The sequence below is a fragment of the Carcharodon carcharias genome, chromosome 3 (assembly GCF_017639515.1).
Source record: "Carcharodon carcharias isolate sCarCar2 chromosome 3, sCarCar2.pri, whole genome shotgun sequence".
In the NCBI taxonomy this organism is placed as follows: Eukaryota; Metazoa; Chordata; class Chondrichthyes; order Lamniformes; family Lamnidae; genus Carcharodon; species Carcharodon carcharias.
The window spans coordinates 152,148,275-152,166,394 of NC_054469.1; the positions used below are offsets into that span (position 1 = coordinate 152,148,275).

Genomic DNA, 18,120 nt, shown 5'->3' on the forward strand with positions numbered 1-18,120 from the left:
GTGATTTATCCACCTTCAGACCTTTCAGTTTTCCTAGCACCTTCTCCTTGGTAATGGCCACCATACTCACCTCTGCCCCCTGACTCTCTTGAACTTTGGGGATGTCACTTGTGTCTTCCACTGTGAAGACTGATGCAAAGTACCTGTTCAGTTCCTCCGCCACTTCTTTGTTCCTCACTACTACTTCTCCAGTGTCATTTTCCAGCGGCCCATTGTCCACTTTTGCCTCTCTCTTACCCTTTATATATCTAAAAAAACTCTTGCAATCTTCTTTTATTTTACTGGCTAGTTTACCCTCATATTTAATCTTCTCCCTCCTTATTCCTTTTTTAGTTGTCCTCTGTTGGTCTTTGTAGGCTTCCCAATCCCCTGGTTTCCACTGCTCTTCGCCACATTGTATGCTTTCTCTTTAGCTTTTATGCTGTCCCTGACTTCCCTTGTCAGCCATGGTTGCCTCGTCCTCCCTTTAGTATGCTTCTTCTTCCTAGGGATGAATTTTTGCTGTGTCTCCCAAATTACTCCCAGAAACTCCTGCCATTGCTGTTCCACTGTCTTTCCTGCTAGGTTCATCTCCCAGTCAATTCTGGCCAGCTCCTCCCTCATGCCTCTGTCGTTGCCTTTATTCAACTGTAATACCGTTACATCTGATTCCAGTTTTTTCCTCTCAAATTTCAGGGTAAATTCTATCATATTATGGTCACTTCCTCCTAAGGGTTCCTTCACCTTAAGCTCCCTTATCAAATCTGACTCATTACACATCACTAAATGTAGAATGTCCTGTTTAGTGTTCCAAATTAATATTGGATTTTGAAAGCAAATCCCACTGAATGTGCATCTAATTTAGAAATTAATCATTTAGCTCCAGAGCTCTGAACTGGCACCGACCTCAAATCTGGCTCAGAGATCCAGCCCAATTTAGAGTGCTGGCTGTGAAATGGACATGCAGGTTCCATTCCCAAATCCTGAACATCTAAAGAAAAGACAATCACTGACCCCATTCACACTGTGTGATGGCTATCAAGCAATTAAAAATAACAGTTTAGCCCACCTTGCCTTGCCCAGCACCTAGAGACCAGTTGAAATACCTAGAATTTTTAAAATGATTTAAAAATACCATCCACAATTCAATTTTTTCTTTAATGCATGACAACCATTAGATTTCCATGCTGACATGCCAGAGTTCACTAACAAACGTCATTTTGTGAAAACTGACCTCTAACACTGACAATACCACATCTCTCTGAACCCTGCTGATAATGTGCTAGGGTGGGTTACCCTCTCCTCCTTGCACCCCTACACAGGCTGTAGCCTCTGAAAATTCTAAGCAGGATCTCATCAGCTGTCCTCTTGCAAAGCCAAAGTAAACAGGAGAAAAACGTTGCAGGAGAGGCAGATTAGCCCATCAACAATATTTTCATGCAGATTGCTGCCGGAATGCGCTGCTGGAAAAGTAGTGGGAACAGTTTCAGTAGTAACTTAAAAAAGGGAATTATGTATATACATGTAAAGGAGAAATGTGCAGGACTGTAGGGAAAGAGCAAGGGATCGGAACGAATTGAATAGCAATTTCAAAGCAAAGGGTACAATTCTAGGTTGGCCCACGGAGCTATCCTCTACTACAAGCAGAGTTCATAATCCACAGGAATATAGTTTTCACATTCCGACACTAAAGGGGGTAAAACAGAATTTGCTGCAACCATGAAATGGACCACAAAGCAGTGACTAAAGAAACACCCCCAGTCAACAGACAAAGAATTCTTATACTTTAGCATTCAAGGCAATAGAAAGGATCTGGCAATAAGGTAAAAAAAAATACAATTTGAAGGAAGCCAAATCCTACACTTGGATTAATACGCAACTGAAAACAGAGATTCAGTCCCCAAATCCAAATTCAGATTCAGCCACTTATTCGCAAACCTAATTCAGCGACAAGGAACAGCTCTGTGCTGGTTTTCCCATGCTGTTTGTAGACATTCTAGGATGCAGGTGAGTTTAAGTGCTTTGACAAGTTTATTCTGACTCAGTGGCACAAAGAAAGACTACTTAATCCACAATAATCTTTCAAAATTCCTGACAGTTTGGTGTTATTTTCTAGCAATCTGAATTATCACAGCAAAAAAGTAAGATCTCAACAGCATTAAAAATGTTTGTACATTCATTCATATGGCCTGTTATTACTTAGAATATATGTCATTGTTAAAAAAAAAGCTACTGTGAAGACTGTAATTTTCTATTGAAGTATCTCACTACAGCCTCTTTGAACTTAAAACACCCACATATGGTTTGAAAGGCAAAGTAGGAAGTTAAATGAAATAAGACGGAAACTTGTCATCTGAAAACATGACATACTGAATAACTGTTTTCTTTCCTAGGGATTTTAAAAACGTTACCAGTCTCTTTACTTGTAATGGGCATACATGCAATTAGGTTTTATATATATATATATATTTTTTTTTTTTCTGTTGTTACCAAAATACAACTTGTTAAGTAATGTGGAGAGGAAAGCTTGCGTGACCATTCAGGGTGTTGTTTTTTTTTTAAAAAGGAGCAGTGCCACTGTTTATCTTCCATCATGAGGTGACTGAAATTCTTATTTGGAGAGTAAATGAAGCCTTCTTTCATTGCTAGAATTCCAAAAACAACACAACAAGGCAGGCTGAATTAAAATTAAACTATTTTTAATAAACAAAAATTTGGTTCAACTGGCAGCACTTTCACCACCGAGTCAGAAGGGTGTAATTCAATCCCCACTCTGGGACCAAGTTGACAATACTGAAGGAATGCTGTATCCAATAGAGACCTAGTTCTTTGGATGACACAAGAAAAGCCCCATTCACCTGTTCTGTTCATATAAATGAGTGTCAAATTTCATAACATACTATTTGAAAGATAGCAGGGAATTCAGAAAGGCTTTTACCAGTGTCACTCATCTCACTGTTTTTGCAATCGTGTTTGTAGAATGACAATTGTGCTTCCCTACATAACAGCAATCACTTCAGTTCAAAGTAATGTATTGTATGTAAGGTTCTTTAGGTTATTTCTTTAAGACATGATAAGGTGCTTTATAAATGTAAGTCTCTCTTTCCATTAGGTATAAGTACAATGTTGATCTTTCATTGGGTTTTCTCCCCTGAACTGATAAATGGTCGTTATGGATTTGTTTCCCTCAGCATTCCGCATCAACACGCGATTTAATCGCAGGAAGAAATCACAAACATTCAATTCTATTCATGTCTGAAATCCAGACATGCAATTTTCAGCAATGGTCTCTGGTCCAGAACCCTAAATCATTTTATGCTGTCTAACGAAGAAGCATGGAAGCCAATGTTAACTCAGCAGACTGATAATTCAAATCTGGAAGCTTCCTGGTATGTATGGCTCAGCAATACACTTGATAAACTCACTAAAACATCAGCAACATAAGCATTAATTACATTTCTTTCCAGTTTCTTTATTTAAACACATTGTTTGCTGACTTTCTCTATTTTCCTCTACTCTTTTCTCAAAGGCACTAACCACTGTTGAGATTCAATATATGGACACAAACACCTTTGGTACTTCATCCAATTGCCTTTCTTAAAGCATCAACCAAGACAGTGATCGCAGTAGACTATTCCTCCACTGTGGCATTGCAGCTAAGTCAGATCCTGTGGTCACTTAGAGGCATTGGAGCAGGCAGCTTTCCTGATTTTTCCTGCCTAGTACAATGGAATTCAAGGCAACTGTAGCACTGCGCTGCAATCCTAGCTGCCAATTCAACACTCGTAGGGAATCAAACTTGAAACTTCTAAAAATTAAACTCATTAAAAAAAACAAAATAGCTTATTTATTATACAAGTCAGTCCTGATAAGACTCAACTAGATAGAACACTGACAACTTCATCATTGGCACAGTGTGCAGTTAGACCTATGAATGTTTAAATGTGACATTGTAATAATGACCTGTGTGGAATGCTTTATTTAAATATTAATTCTCTGGATTAAAAAAATGCATGCGACTTAAAAGGATCATATTGCTGAGGACTGCAAGACATAAATTGCCAAATACAGGCTGAGAGCGGAAACTTACCTTTTATGTTTTTACGCCAAGATATTTCAATCATATGCTGTATTCCATCTCCCTACAAACTGTAGCATTGTTCAGGGGAGAGAAAGAAATTCTAGATACTGTATTTAGTTTATAGGATTTAACATATATCCTTTTGTGATGTGGCATTGAGAAAGTGGAATAATAAACACACTGGTTAGATGACTACTTCTGAAAAAGATTTATTTTAATTGCCATTAAGTAACACAATAGCAGACTGCACCAACTTTTAAATTTTTTTCAATGCACGTTTCCTCTTCAGGGACAACAACAACAAAAACATGATATTTTACTAATTCTAATGATGATGACCTGGAATTTCCTTGGAACTGCTCCCTCTCCACTACCATAATTTAGCCAGAAATAAGCAGAAACCCATTTTACACACAACTGGGTCAAATTTAGGTCAATATTAAACCTGGAGTAAACTCTTAAATGAGAGCATTTGTTATGACCTAAAGAGCTGCACAACAATCACACCCACATGAGCTGTGGCACAAGATGGATCTTGAAAACAGGATGTATGTAGCCTGGGACCATAACCCTTGTAAGGTTTGACATTGAAAATTACAAAATAGCAGCATAAAAGGTATCCCCCTTAGCAGAATATAGTACACAATTTCTACCTGTCTTGCAATTAAAACAATGCCTTTGAAGTGACATTGTGTATCCTCTCCAAAGTGTGAAAACAGGTGCTTGTAATACATTTAAAGTAATTTTTCCCATCTTATTTGTAAATATTAGAATATATTGTTATGATATGAGGAAGAAGAATACTTCATATTTGTCACTCTTCAGGTGAGGTTCATGAGACAGAAAAATGACCTTTACCACTCTGTGTCATAATAGTGCCTTCTTAAGGTCAATCAAAAGATGAAGGGACAATGTTTATGTGGATGAAAATACTCTTTAAAAAAGGATGGAATAGAGGAACTTACGGTTGGCAGAGCTTGATGAGATCCTGGTCGGTGGTGCCTGGTGGCAGACCCCTAATGTACAGATTTGTCTTACTCAGCTGCTCACCGCTGCTGTTGTTGCTGCTGTTGTTGCTGCTGTTTGTGCTCGGACTGGGAGGAGCCATAGGGTGAGGAGCTGGTGCATAGGATTGCTGAAACGGATGAAAAAAAATACAAAACACATGAGAAATATATTCATTAATCTTTGCAACAGCATCTATCCTATTTTCCATTTAACCCCTTGGTGCTTGTCCTGTTTATCTTTCCATCATGGTAACGCATATACTTCAAATCCTGCACGTATCTTGTTAAACGTTTAATCTTATTGGCAGATGAAGCTAAAAGAACTTAAATGTGAAATTGGGAGAAGAGCTTTCAAATAATATATTATTAAAGATTTATGTAGTCATAAAATAGAGAGCTGGCTTTATTAAACCTAAAATACAGTTCAAAAATCCTTTTAGATATGGTATTTCTACATTGGAAAACACATTTTCTGCACCATGTCGACATCAATTACTCCCAGGCTAAGTGTAGAATGACTAGAAACACAATAAAGTTCTGCCTACACTGCACTTGCAATGCACTTTAAATACAACCTCAAGAGATCAGCATGTCAGTTCCATTTTGCATCATCTTTTGCCTCTCAGATTAAGATTGGCGATTAATGTTGAATTATAGGGCTGAATTTTGCCATTGGTGAGCAGGAGGCGTGGCCCCCTCGCCAACGTGCAAAGTGACGCGGGATGACGTCGAGGGAAACCCCCGATATCATCCCATCCCATTTAAATCTTCAGGAAGGTGGGTGGACAGCGAAATCAGCTGTGTGTCCACCGACCTGTCAATGGCCAATTGAGGCCATTGACAGGATAATTAAAACAATTAAAGGTTCTGCCCTTCCGACCTTAAGGTTAGTGGGCAGGCCAGGAGCCCCGGCGGGGAATAGAAAAAACATGAAACCTCATCCACCAGCGGGATGAGGTTTCATGTAGGGTTTAAAAATCTTTAATAAAGATTATTAACATGTCCCATCTCATGTGACATTGTCACATGAAGGGGACATATTAAGGATTTTTTTTTTCTATTTTTAATGTTTGAACAACTTTCAGCAATCTCCCCGAGGCAGCACTCAGCCTCAGGGAGATGTGCGCTCTTTCATGAGCATGTGCGTTAGAATGCACTCTCGCATTTGGGGAATCCCACCACCCCCCCCGCCCTGCACAGGTAGTGCATAGCGCTTCCCGCCAGGCATCACGCTGGGTGGGCCTTAATTGGCCTGCCCATTTAAAATGGCAGCGGGGCCCGCTTTTCCAGCGGGGATCGGCTCCCCGCCCACCGGAGATTGGGTCGGGCCCGCCCACCTGGTGGGCAGAAAATTCTGCCCATAGGATTATTTTGCTGTGCATCTGGGCACACTAAGAATGGAGTTAAAAGTACCCAAACTTGTCAGACAGGACATCTCACAAGTCTAGTTTTTAAAAAAATCTGAATTCTATGATACAAGTGCTGTGTGCTAGCCTATCACCCAGTCTCCAAAATTGGACTTATACTTCAATACGTAAATCATTTCTTGAATTTTACCCACTCAACTTTATATAAAGGCACACATTTAAAAAAAAGTGTCTTTCCAATGCCTTTTTTTCCTTCATTGTTCTTCCACTTGAAATTCATATTCTTAAACAGAAAATTGTGTGAAGAGTAGGATGGTGCAATTGGAATCGGTAAATAGAGAAATACAGAATACAAAATCAGAGTGAAATATCTATGTCTGCATTTTTGTTCCAAAAATATAAACCAATATGCGAACCTTAATGAAAAACTGAAAGAATTGCACATCCACTTCCAAAAATCAAATAAACCATTTATTGATCTACTCCCTCCACAAACATGGATATCAAACAGATTTTCATGAAATGCCCCCTGAAACTGCACAACCTAGATTTGTTTCAAAGCAGGCCCTAAAGCTCAATTGCAATCGACAATCAGTAGTCTTAAGTCTTATTGAAAATGAATGAGGCACAGCAACCTAGTGCTAATTAGGATCAAACCCAAAGTCTAAAATATTCAGTTTAAGGCCATAGCTTGAAAAGAAACATCAAAGCCAACCAAAGAGGAGATTGACTCAATTTTGCATTCTTAGGCCCATCGTCAAATTGTTATTTTACCTGTGCCTCAAACATAATTCCAACTGTGGTTAGGGCAGGCGGTGGGATAGCTGCCATTTTTTGGCTTCTAGTAGATTTCTTACAGGAGATCATATTTTCCCCCACAGGCTTAACAACGTGAAACATATTGGCTCTTTAAGTAACTCGTGGGAAAGAACAATTTAATTCACCCATTTTGCAATGTTGTCACATTTTTCAATCAACATAATATCTGTCAGGAAACACTGAAAGCTGGATTTGCATGTATTTTGATTATGTTCTGACATGTTCAAAATCTGCACCTCCTGGGAGGCCTAAAAGAATGTTTGCTTTATTTGAGTTTTGAGCTTCTACCCAGAAATTCATTTACATCCTTCATATTCATAACTTGACAGGTAATTTGATGTACATCATTCTATTTTGAAAATGAGAAAATATTACAAAAGAATGTGAATATCAGGCATTGTGCCGAACTAAACTGACATCAACAACAAAGTCACAGCTATAATATTTTTCAGTAGAATATCCAACATCTTTATAACTTCTTTGCAATTACGTTTACCACACTATCAGACAGGCAATGGCAGGTACATGGAATTAAACTTTATGGGCTGGATTTTTCTATGGTATAATTGCCTGAATTTGCATATTGTAGTGGAGGAAAATAAAGAGAAAGACCTATGATATCTTCACTCTGACCTACATTTTATGCTCTCTAGCCCAGTGGTGAAGGACAACTCTTCACTTTCCTACAATATGCAACTGACACCAGGGAGGAGCCAGTCTGCAACCTTCCAGGCTTCAGCCTTCTGCTATTGACTGCAGGGTCTGTCAGAAATGTGGTGGCCATAGCTCCTCCGATAACAGCAAGAAGACTGAAGAAGGCTCTTTTTGATGGAGGTGCTCCAACACTGGATGTTTCCCTCTGAGACTGCAGAAGAAAAATCAAACCTCAGATCTTCGGGCTCTCCTTCTGCTGCCTTCATGTAGCCTCCTGCTATCCCCTATAGGGATGCCCTGCTGCAACCTTGGGTGGATTTAATGGAGGCCACTGGGTGGACAGCAAGCTGGAACCCCACATCACCTCTTTTAGGGAAGTGCCACTCAGGCACTTGACAGACCAGGCCAGCAGCAGGCCTTTACCTAGGACCAAGGACCCTCAGGGCAGAAGTACCACTTGCCAAGAGCTGTTGGTCAATCAGCTCTTCTGTACTCGGCACTGCTGCCAGGTGAAGGGAGGCTATGGCTGCTGTCAGTACTTCACCGAGGCCTGGGATTAGGGAGAGAGCCAGGTGAGTAATGGTGGGACGGAGAGGGTTGTGGGATGGGGGTTGCAGTGTTTGGGGAGGGGGGGGGTGCGGGGGGTGAGCAGGGATGGCAACAAGGGCAGAGGGGTGACTTTCAGCAGTTGAACCATCACCTCTCCCTCCCTTCCCAATGCTGGATTCCTGGATCAAGCACTGGGTGCCTTAATTTAAATAGGTCACTGCTTGCCACCCTTCTACCGGGTTAAATTCCCCCCCCCGCCCCACCCCCCCATGCCTCCCAACTCACCACAGGCAATGGCATTAACTTCCACCCATTGTGTGCATTTTCCTCCCTCATAGAGGAAGGGATTGCCACTTGGTGGCTGAAACTTCACTTGGAGCCACAAGATTCTGGAAACTCCACAGTACAGAAGCAGGTCATTCAGCACAATTAGTGGATGTTTGTTTATAGTTGAAATAAGACTCCTTCCAATTCTATCAACATATCCTACTATCCATTTCTCCCTCTTGTACATATCTAGCATCCCCTTAAATGCATCTAAACTAGTCATATTTACTCCTTGTTGTAGCAAGGTCCATAGTCTTAGCACTGTTTGGGTAGAGAAGTTTCTCTTGAGTTCCCTTTTGGAGATATTGGTGACCATTTATTTTATGGTCCCTAGTTTTAGTCACCCCCACATGTGGAATATTTTCTCTACATTCACCTTATCAAACCCTTCCAGAATTTTAAATACATCTATTTAGGTCATCCCTCTGTCTTTTTTCTAGAGAAAAGAGCCCCAGCCTGTTCAGCCTTTTCTGATAAATGTATCCTCTCAGTTTCATAAGGACAAATGAATTAGGAGGAGTAGGCCACTCAGCCCTTTGAGCCTGCTCTGCCATTCAATAAGATCATGGCTGATCTGATTCTGGTAACAGAGTGCAAAAAAGATTCACAACATTCTTTAGTGCCTTTATACCCCTTTTTAATGTGGAGACCATAACTGTGCATTGCACTCCAAGTTTGCTTTAACCTAGGTTCACTGCGAGATTAACATAATCTCTCTGCTTATCAATCCTATCCCTTTACAAATGAACTCATTACCTGGTTTACTTTCCCAGGTTTCTGCATATTAGTAGAGTCATTTAAAAGCAAGTCATTAAAAAAAAAATGCAACATCTTAAGATCAGATAAGGGACTAAACCTGACCAGTAATTACACTTAGTGCAACAATTCATTTAACTGATGGAGTTCAGTTATACAATGCTAATGAAAAGCTGTGGCAAAAACTGTCATTTGTCCATTATTAGGTGAAGCATCCATATCTGTTCTGTTGAAGGGTCACGAGGACTCGAAACGTCAACTCTTTTCTTCTCCACCGATGCTGCCAGACCTGCTGAGTTTTTCCGGGTAATTGTTTTTGTTTTGGATTTCCAGCATCTGCAGTTTTTTATTTTTATCCATATCAAGTGAATTATCTCATAACAAATTTCATTATTCTTCTCTACCTCCTACTGAACAGCAAAAATATTTTGCCTCTAGTTTAACCAAATAAACCATGTTTTGAAATAATAGCAAATAATGGGTGGTGCCAGACTGTTGTCTTCCCCTCATCCCATAAAGGTGCAGACTTCTTGCTGGCAGACAGTTTCAGTTTTCAGTCACACTCTGTTGCCTCTTCCAAATGACCACTACTCATGTGTGACCTTGGCTACTTTACTATGAGGAGCTTAACAGCCAATTTTGATTTTGTCCTAACCTGATATACACATTCGTGCAATTCCAACCACATTTTTTTTGAGAACAAGTAACATATTTAACACTTTCATTGATTGAAGGTGATGAGCAGCAGCTGCTGGCGAGGCCTCTCTTGACTGAGTTGTTGATTTCTTTCTATGTTAATTGTGGAGAATATTACCACTCAGCTGAACTCCCACTGTGTTACAGCTGGTTTATGTCTGGTTAATTCACAGAATTTGACACAGGTGTGAAATGTTTAAACCAAAATGGTGTTGTGAGAAATGCAAACATAAGCCTTGGATAGTGAAATCTTAATTGTGCAATTTGTTCAAACTAAATATAGGTTTGCGACACTAAAGTATCATAAAAGGTCTTTTTGCACTGGACTTCTCTTAAAACAGGTGAGAGGCTTGGCCTAAATAGCCAAGTGGTTATGGTACTGGGTTTGTAACCCTAAGATCAAGAGTTCAAATCTCACAATAGCAAATTAAAACAGGTGAGAGTATTCCAGGCTATGGAAAATAGATTTAACAGCATAAATGCTGTGAGCCAGTTCAGACTTTAGATCATAGAAGTTTACAGCACAGAAACAGCCCATTAAAGCCATTGTACCTGTACCAGATCTTTAAAAGAGATATATAGATATCACAATTCAATTACCCCCTCCCCAAACTCTTTTACCATAGGATCCATGTAAAGATGGTTGAATTTACTACAACCAGAAACAAATTGTTGATTCTCAAAACCCATGTGTAAAGTATAACAATAATTAGTAATAGATATTTGGTGGCATTGCTCACCATGATTTAGAGGATGATGCTGGTCTTTAACCATAGCTGTATTATATCATGCAGTGCATTATTACATAATACAGCTGATCTTCTACATAATTGCTGATGAAAAATAAAGAGAGAACTTTGTGGAGATGAACTGCATGTTGCTGCCATTTTGTCATTTAGTCATTCATGCCCTCCAACCTAATGTAGGCCTTTTCTAGTCTTTCTCTGCCCCCTTTTCTCTGGCAATGGGCTTGTGTAAACGTTGTTTATCTCTAACACCTTCTAGTTCAAATGAAAAATTATTGACTTGAAACGTGAACTCCATTTCTCTCTGCACAGTTGCTGCCGACCTGCTGACTGTTTTCCACATTCTGTTTTTTTCCAGATTTCCAGCACTTGCAGTGTTTTGCTTTTGCTGTTTTTGTTTCTGATCTGCTCAGCTAAGAACCACACCAGCTGGCACATTTCCCCACAAAAGCAGTCATGATTACCTCCATCCCTGTTTGTAGCTTATTGCAAACTGTTGTCCTGCCTATCATTACTAATATTTAATACATTCAACACTCAATTCAGGAAATTAAGAATTGGTACCTGACTTTCACCTCAGCACCAATATATGCCACACATTGATGGAGGCTTATTATTTCTGCTCTGTGTAACTCAGAAGAATGATTGCTTCATATTCAGCACATTCTCCTGACATGGGCGGGCTAAGAATTTTCCTGACCCCTGCTACCTGCCTGGGTGATGAAAATCCACGCCAATATCTCCTTATGTAGCTTAGTGTCATTCTTTGTTTTATAATACTGCTGTGAAGCACCTTGGAATATTTTATTGCATTAAATGTGCTATATAAATATAAATTGTTGTTGGATGTTTAGTAGACTGTGATAATTAACCACATCTGATAATGGCCTTGTAAACTATTATAAACTCTGACTTGAGCTAAACAGCAAAAGAACACGAATAAAACTTCAGCCAAACATTGGGCTTATTTTAATTTATTGTCTTAAAGGTTTCTAAAGGCATAAAGAATCAAAGCTATAAACAAGAAAAGATTAACCACCTGAGTAATGAAATGTATTTAACACTGTGCCCTCTATGCTTCACGCCACGAGACATTATCTTGATAGCTCTACTTTTGCACCATATACTGGGGATGAAATTCAACTTTGGAAGGAACACATAAATGGACAGTAGTGGATGAGATGACTGTTTTATACACTGCCCAGTTTTCCTTTTCATTAAATTATATTGCCATGCCTTTACTGTTGCTGGGTAAAAATCCTCGACCTCCCTCCCTAACAGCACTGTGGGTGTACCTACACCACATGGACTTCAGGGGTTCAAGACGACAGCTCACCACCACCTTCTCAAGGGCAATCAGGGATGGGCAATAAATGCTGACCTAGCCGGTAATGCTCACAATCCATGAATGAATAAACCAAAGGTAGCTCATCTGCTACCACCCACCTGTTTTGCACCAGCGGAAGTTAATTTCAGCACTATTGGTGTTAATGTTGGACTAAATATCGAATCAAGGAATTTTACAGCACAGTTGGAGGCCATTTGGCCCATTGTGACCGTGCAGCCTGGTGAAAGAGCTAGCCAATTAGTCTACCTCATCTGCTCTTTACATGTACTGTACTACAATTTTTTTGTGCTCAAGTATATATCCAATTCCTTTTTAAAAGATGCAATCCAATTTTTTCCAACACCTTTTCAGACAGTGCTTTCTAGAAGCGTAATAACTTGTAGTGTAAAAAGAAGTCTCTCCCCCTGAGTGGTTTGAACTTCTGATAATTGACTAAATGAACATCAGTCACCTTCCAACAGGGAAAAGGGAAAATTATGGGAAAGTTGTCCTCAGAGTCTGGCTTTACCCTTGGGGAAAGTTACTCAAGTCCCAGAGGTTTGGAGATGACTATCTTGTACCATAATCACTTGCTGCTTGCCTCTTGGCATCCACCATCGGCAGCGTCAACAGGAGCTTGGCCTTGTGGTCACAAGTGGATTATTGCTTAACCAGGAACAAAAGATACCCTCAAGTAGGTAGAGCAGAATTAGTTTTAAAATGTGGTTTTATTTTGTATAAATTACATTTTAAAAAAAGGAAGTGGGTATCATGCTAAGCCTGAGATATGAGCAGATGCCCCAGAGACGGTCAGATAAAATACCTGCAGTGGAGCAAGAATTAGGGGTAAATGGAGAACTATTATGTCAAACAAAAATGTGTTGAAATTTGTGTTTCAAGCTATTGATCGATCTGTTGAGTTACATGTTTAGCACAGATCAATATTGGGTCCTGAATTATTCATGGTGTCACCTGGTTAGCTTAGGATAATCAGCAACATTACAGGCTCACTACGGTATTAACTTCATAGAGAATTACAATATTCCAGCTCTCCAGCCATAAGTACCAGGAAATTGGGCTGTGTTTTACCTGTTTTCAGGAGTAACATGGGGAAAAAAGACTTGATAGTTTTGCAGGGTTACATTCAACGCCCAGCACATCCAACCCCATATTGGGTTAGACAATATTCAGACGGCTAAAACAGGCTTGCTTACATTAAGAAAGATTATAAACAGAACTTTACTCTGCAACCTCTTCTGCCAAGAATTGGGTGCGTCAGAGGCATTCCCACATGGCTTACAGGAACATGCCTTCCTGACCACATCCCCTGCGACATTCTGCAGTCAGCCAACGTGTTTTCAGCAGAAAGATGATGCCTCCATCCACTGGAAAAAATGCTAAACGGAATTCCCAGCCCCAGACTTTCCCATGTAATTTTGGCCACTACCACTTTCCAATCACAGTGAACAATGTGGATTTGTTTCAGATTAGCTCCCCTTTGCTTACTTCTTCAATAATACCAAATGCTGTCCCTTAAATTCGGCCACAACATTACAGAATCAATTCTGCAATATGCAAATAAGGGTCCACAGCTAGTAATTAAAGTTGATGGATGCAAGGGAATGGGCTTTCCAAAGTAGTTACTGTGCTATTATACATTTTGGCTCTAAAATTTTTTATTATCAAATGTAAGTTGTTTTTAATAAACATACAGTAACGGTAGCATAATTATTAATCATTCAGAATAAGCTTCATCAGACATCAGCCATTATTGGCACAGTACACGGCAATATTCAGCAGCTACATCAACAGCCAGTAAAAACACAGAAAATGGACTTAATTTAAAAACATGCCCATAGAATGAATACTGCTTTTTTCAGAACTACTGACCTAGGTATGTTGTTTTTTTTAAAACATTCACACTAATAGCAGCACACAATAGCCCCGAAACTAGCACAATGACACAAAGCCCATCTCAAATTGCTGGTTATCTAAATTGGGTGGGAAGGAGTGAGGCCAACCAGAGCCTGTAGAGAAGCATCAGAGGTGCCTGTCTCAATCACGTGGGAGAAGGTAGAGTGTTCCACCAGGAATCCTGAACCCATTCCTGGGGCAAAGCCAAAATTCAGGTAAATAATCTTCAACTTCTACAGGAGCGAATAGTCTTTTAATTTAGGGATCTTGATTCCCTTTGTGATTCATCACCTTAGTGCTTATGAATTCTGGGACCTCTCCAGGAGCCTCAAAATAAATAAGCTCAATTCTCAGCTGGTGAGAGTCTTGTTGAGACCTAACAAGGGTGCAAGTGGAGGAATTCCCAGGATAACCTGGACATGACCCACTTCCCCATCTACCTAACATAGCTTTGCCCACTTGAGATAAACTTAATTGAGGAGTCTTCCTGTCAGAACTGAATTCCATACCTTGTCCTGGTCTCCAGTGAGTGATGCACCTGCTTCACTTGCTCTTGCCATAAGGTTATACCCCTTTATTTTTTAAACTATGATTTTTCAACTTTCAACTAACTGGAAATGTTGAAATTTGAAATGAGGGAGAACAAACTACTTAAAAATGCAAACCCACCTTCCAAGGTGAAGGTGAAGAACAAACAATTCATCCTAAGATGAGCATGAAGAGAGACGTTTCCTATAATTCAGAGACCAATTGAAACTCGGAATTGTCTACGAAAGAGGCATTAAAATGCAAAATGCTGGATATTGAAATTAAGGCTGCCACAGACAGACCCACCCAAAACCCTTTGGAATACAAATTCGGTGAAGTATTTCAAGGCCAGACCACAGCCACTGCAGAGGTATTGTAAGAGCGTTTTCAGCAGAGGAAACAAGTTGAGGGCTGCTACTCTCTCCATCTCTATCTCCCTTTTGGAACAAGTGTACTGCCTAGTTAGGAAGCCAACTTTACTAGAAATCTAACAACAAACAGAGATCTCATAATTGTAACATCTACATCTGACCGCATCCATGAAACCAGCTAATCCAAATTGGCCGCAACGTTTAAAAATCTTTGCCTCAAGGACAAGCAAAGGACACTTAACCATATATTCTTTGAACTTTTTTTTATTGGACTTCAACTTCCCTATCTCTGATACATGTGTGTGTGTGTCCGTGTGTATGTGTCTATGTATGTTTGTGTGCCCAAATGATTGCATGAGGGCCAAATGCTTGACGTCACATTTTATTTTCCTCAGGTTTAGTGGTTGATAAATTTACTCTTTCTTTAACTCAAGGAAACCTTGTTTGATTGGCTCCTTATTGCTCACAACTTAAATAGTTAAATACATTCTGATTTGGAAAAGACATATCCTCGTCAGAAAGGAACTTAAAACCTTTGTTGTGACCAACTGAGGAGGTTAAATAGAGGGGAGCCAGTTCACTCCTTCTCACCTGGTTATAACACCCTCTCAAGCTGCAGAAATTACAGACCCTACATGCTTATAAAATATCAATACGTGAACCATCTGTTATTTTATGTTACTGCCACAAATATGAGCCGAGAATGTATTTTCCTTAATTGTAGATAGGCTGTACTTTTCCCCATCATCATTTTGTCAATTATTCTTCCTCTTCTTGCAGTTATGAAAATAGGTCTTTGGAATTTGACTGCAGGTTTTTACGATCTACTAAAAGCTGTGTGAGAGCAAAACAGAATGACCAGCTTTTCCATGTGAAGAATTTCTGCTTGAAAAATCTGCCCCTCAGCAGTGTTAAGTTTGGTACACCAAAGACACCATACAGTCAAGCCGCTTCCTATACTTTTGAAACAAAATAATATCAGTGGGGGAAATTTTAATCTAACCCACCTGTCAGCACACTGACAGGATCAGATGCAACGCCAGTTTTACATCCCATCCCAACCTGCCAACCTGACCCCGGCAAGATCTCGGACTGAGTTGGGTTTTGGGGGCATCCTTCCAGACCTCCTGCAATATCAGCAGTGGCCACCAATCCTGGTGTGGCACAGAGCGGCTTGCCTCTGATTGGCTGGCAGCTCTACAAGGTAGGATGTCCTTCTGGAGGTGGGCAGAAGTCCCGACTCAAAATAATTAAATAGCCATCATCCAAAAAATTAAAGTGGGGTGAGACAACTAAACACAGGACTATTTGCCCCTGAAATTTATGCTGGGGTGCAGGGAGCCCACTTTCAGCATATAATCCGGCCCATGTGGTTCTTTCCATTACAATGGATAATGGAGCTTCCATTGTATTTTTATGTTTATTTATTTAACTTAAAAAACCACAAATATTATCAATGCATCCAAGAAAAGAAAAACTGGATTATCTAATGATTCCATTGGAAAATGTATGATATCATACTGTACAATTCAGCAAGATCCCAGATTAAATTTTTGGTCTATGCTGAGTTTGCCAAACCCACCTGACCCACTAATCATTTTAGACAGATAATTAATTCAGTCAGGATTCCTGCTCTTGATACGAAAGTATAACAATAGGAAGTTCTGGAAATACTCAAAGTCTGGGAACATCCAAGGAGAGTTTCAAAGGTTAAATGGATGGATTTTCAGCCTCAAGGCAGGTAGATGGAGTTGGGAAAGTTCTTGGTTCAGTCCAACCACCTCAGGAGAAAGTGCCGGGAAGGATGGGATATTGGATTTGTATTCCGTGGGGGGGGGGGGGGGGGGGGGGGGGGGGGGGGTGGGGGGGGGGGGTGGGGGGGGTGGGGGGGTTGTTGGTGCAGGCTGCAGCTGGGCTAGCCAACTTGAAGAGGCAGCCCCAGCAGCTACTGGGTGCAGAGACAGGCTGTTTTAAAAGGCCAGTCTCTGTGCACTGGGACTTGGTCCTAGTTGTAACAAAGACAGAAAGGCCCTCCAATACTCTAACCGATGTCTGGGTTCTCAGCCAAGAAAAGTAATGAGGCAAATGTTGAAAACATTTTGAAAACATTTCAACATATATGTTGAATCTTCTGAGCCCCAGAGAAAACACTGCTTGATTGGCAACTCTGGCTCTCTGATCTATGCTGTCAATTGTATAATGTTTGCACAATATAAAGAGGTTTCAAGTGCTTGCAATTTCTGATATTGATACTTTAAAGGATGTGGATGATTGACACTTTTATGGCCTGCAGTAAAAAAGAGTATTTAAGAAAGTTGAAAGTTATCGATGGATGAATGAGATTTTTATTAAAGCTTGTTTTTACACAATCTACTGTCGCTATAGGATTCAATGGTTCTATACAGTGTATGGTGGGTGAATGGATATGGAATTGCCATAGCTTGGCATGAGGGGCCATAGAAGTGGTTGAGGATGCATCCCTTGGCATGGGGGCATGATGGGCCATAGCGGGTGGGTGTGGGAGGCTCCCTTGACATTGGAGGCATGAGGAGGACCTTTTGAACTTACTTTCAAAAGATTCCCTTAAGCAGACTATGGTTCTCGACACCTCTGAGGTGCCATGAACCACGACTCTTTGAAAAGCTTGCTGCACTCCATGAAAATTGCAGAGGGCTAGGACATGCTTTTCCTCACAATGGAATTGGCCAGGTTGGGAATGCAGGGTACAGGCTTGCCACCTGAATCAGCCAAGACCCTTGAAAGGCACTGTTTAAAATCAGAAACCCAGGGAATGGGGTTGGAATCCCGGAATCAGTTCCCGGCCATCAATTTTAAAGGCCTGTAGAGTCTCCCCAACTCTGCAAAAATCCAGCCCAATGTGTCAGGTCAATATCCCTTCAGCAGAACATGCTAATGAAATAAAAACAAAAACAAAAAACTGCGGATGCTGGAAATCCAAAACAAAAACAGAATTACCTGGAAAAACTCAGCAGGACTGG

The 18,120-nt window shown here is 40.3% G+C and overlaps 1 protein-coding gene across 3 annotated transcripts in view; it reads right to left on the reverse strand.

The window, feature by feature from the left end:
- Positions 1-18,120, reverse strand: part of rbms3 (RNA binding motif, single stranded interacting protein) — a 699,194-nt gene that overhangs the window by 540,935 nt on the left and 140,139 nt on the right. For all 3 annotated transcript variants that reach the window (XM_041183426.1, XM_041183425.1, XM_041183427.1), the window contains exon 2: positions 5,026-5,195. In XM_041183426.1, coding sequence (XP_041039360.1) covers positions 5,026-5,195 — 170 coding nt within the window. The remainder of the gene's footprint in view (positions 1-5,025; positions 5,196-18,120) is intronic.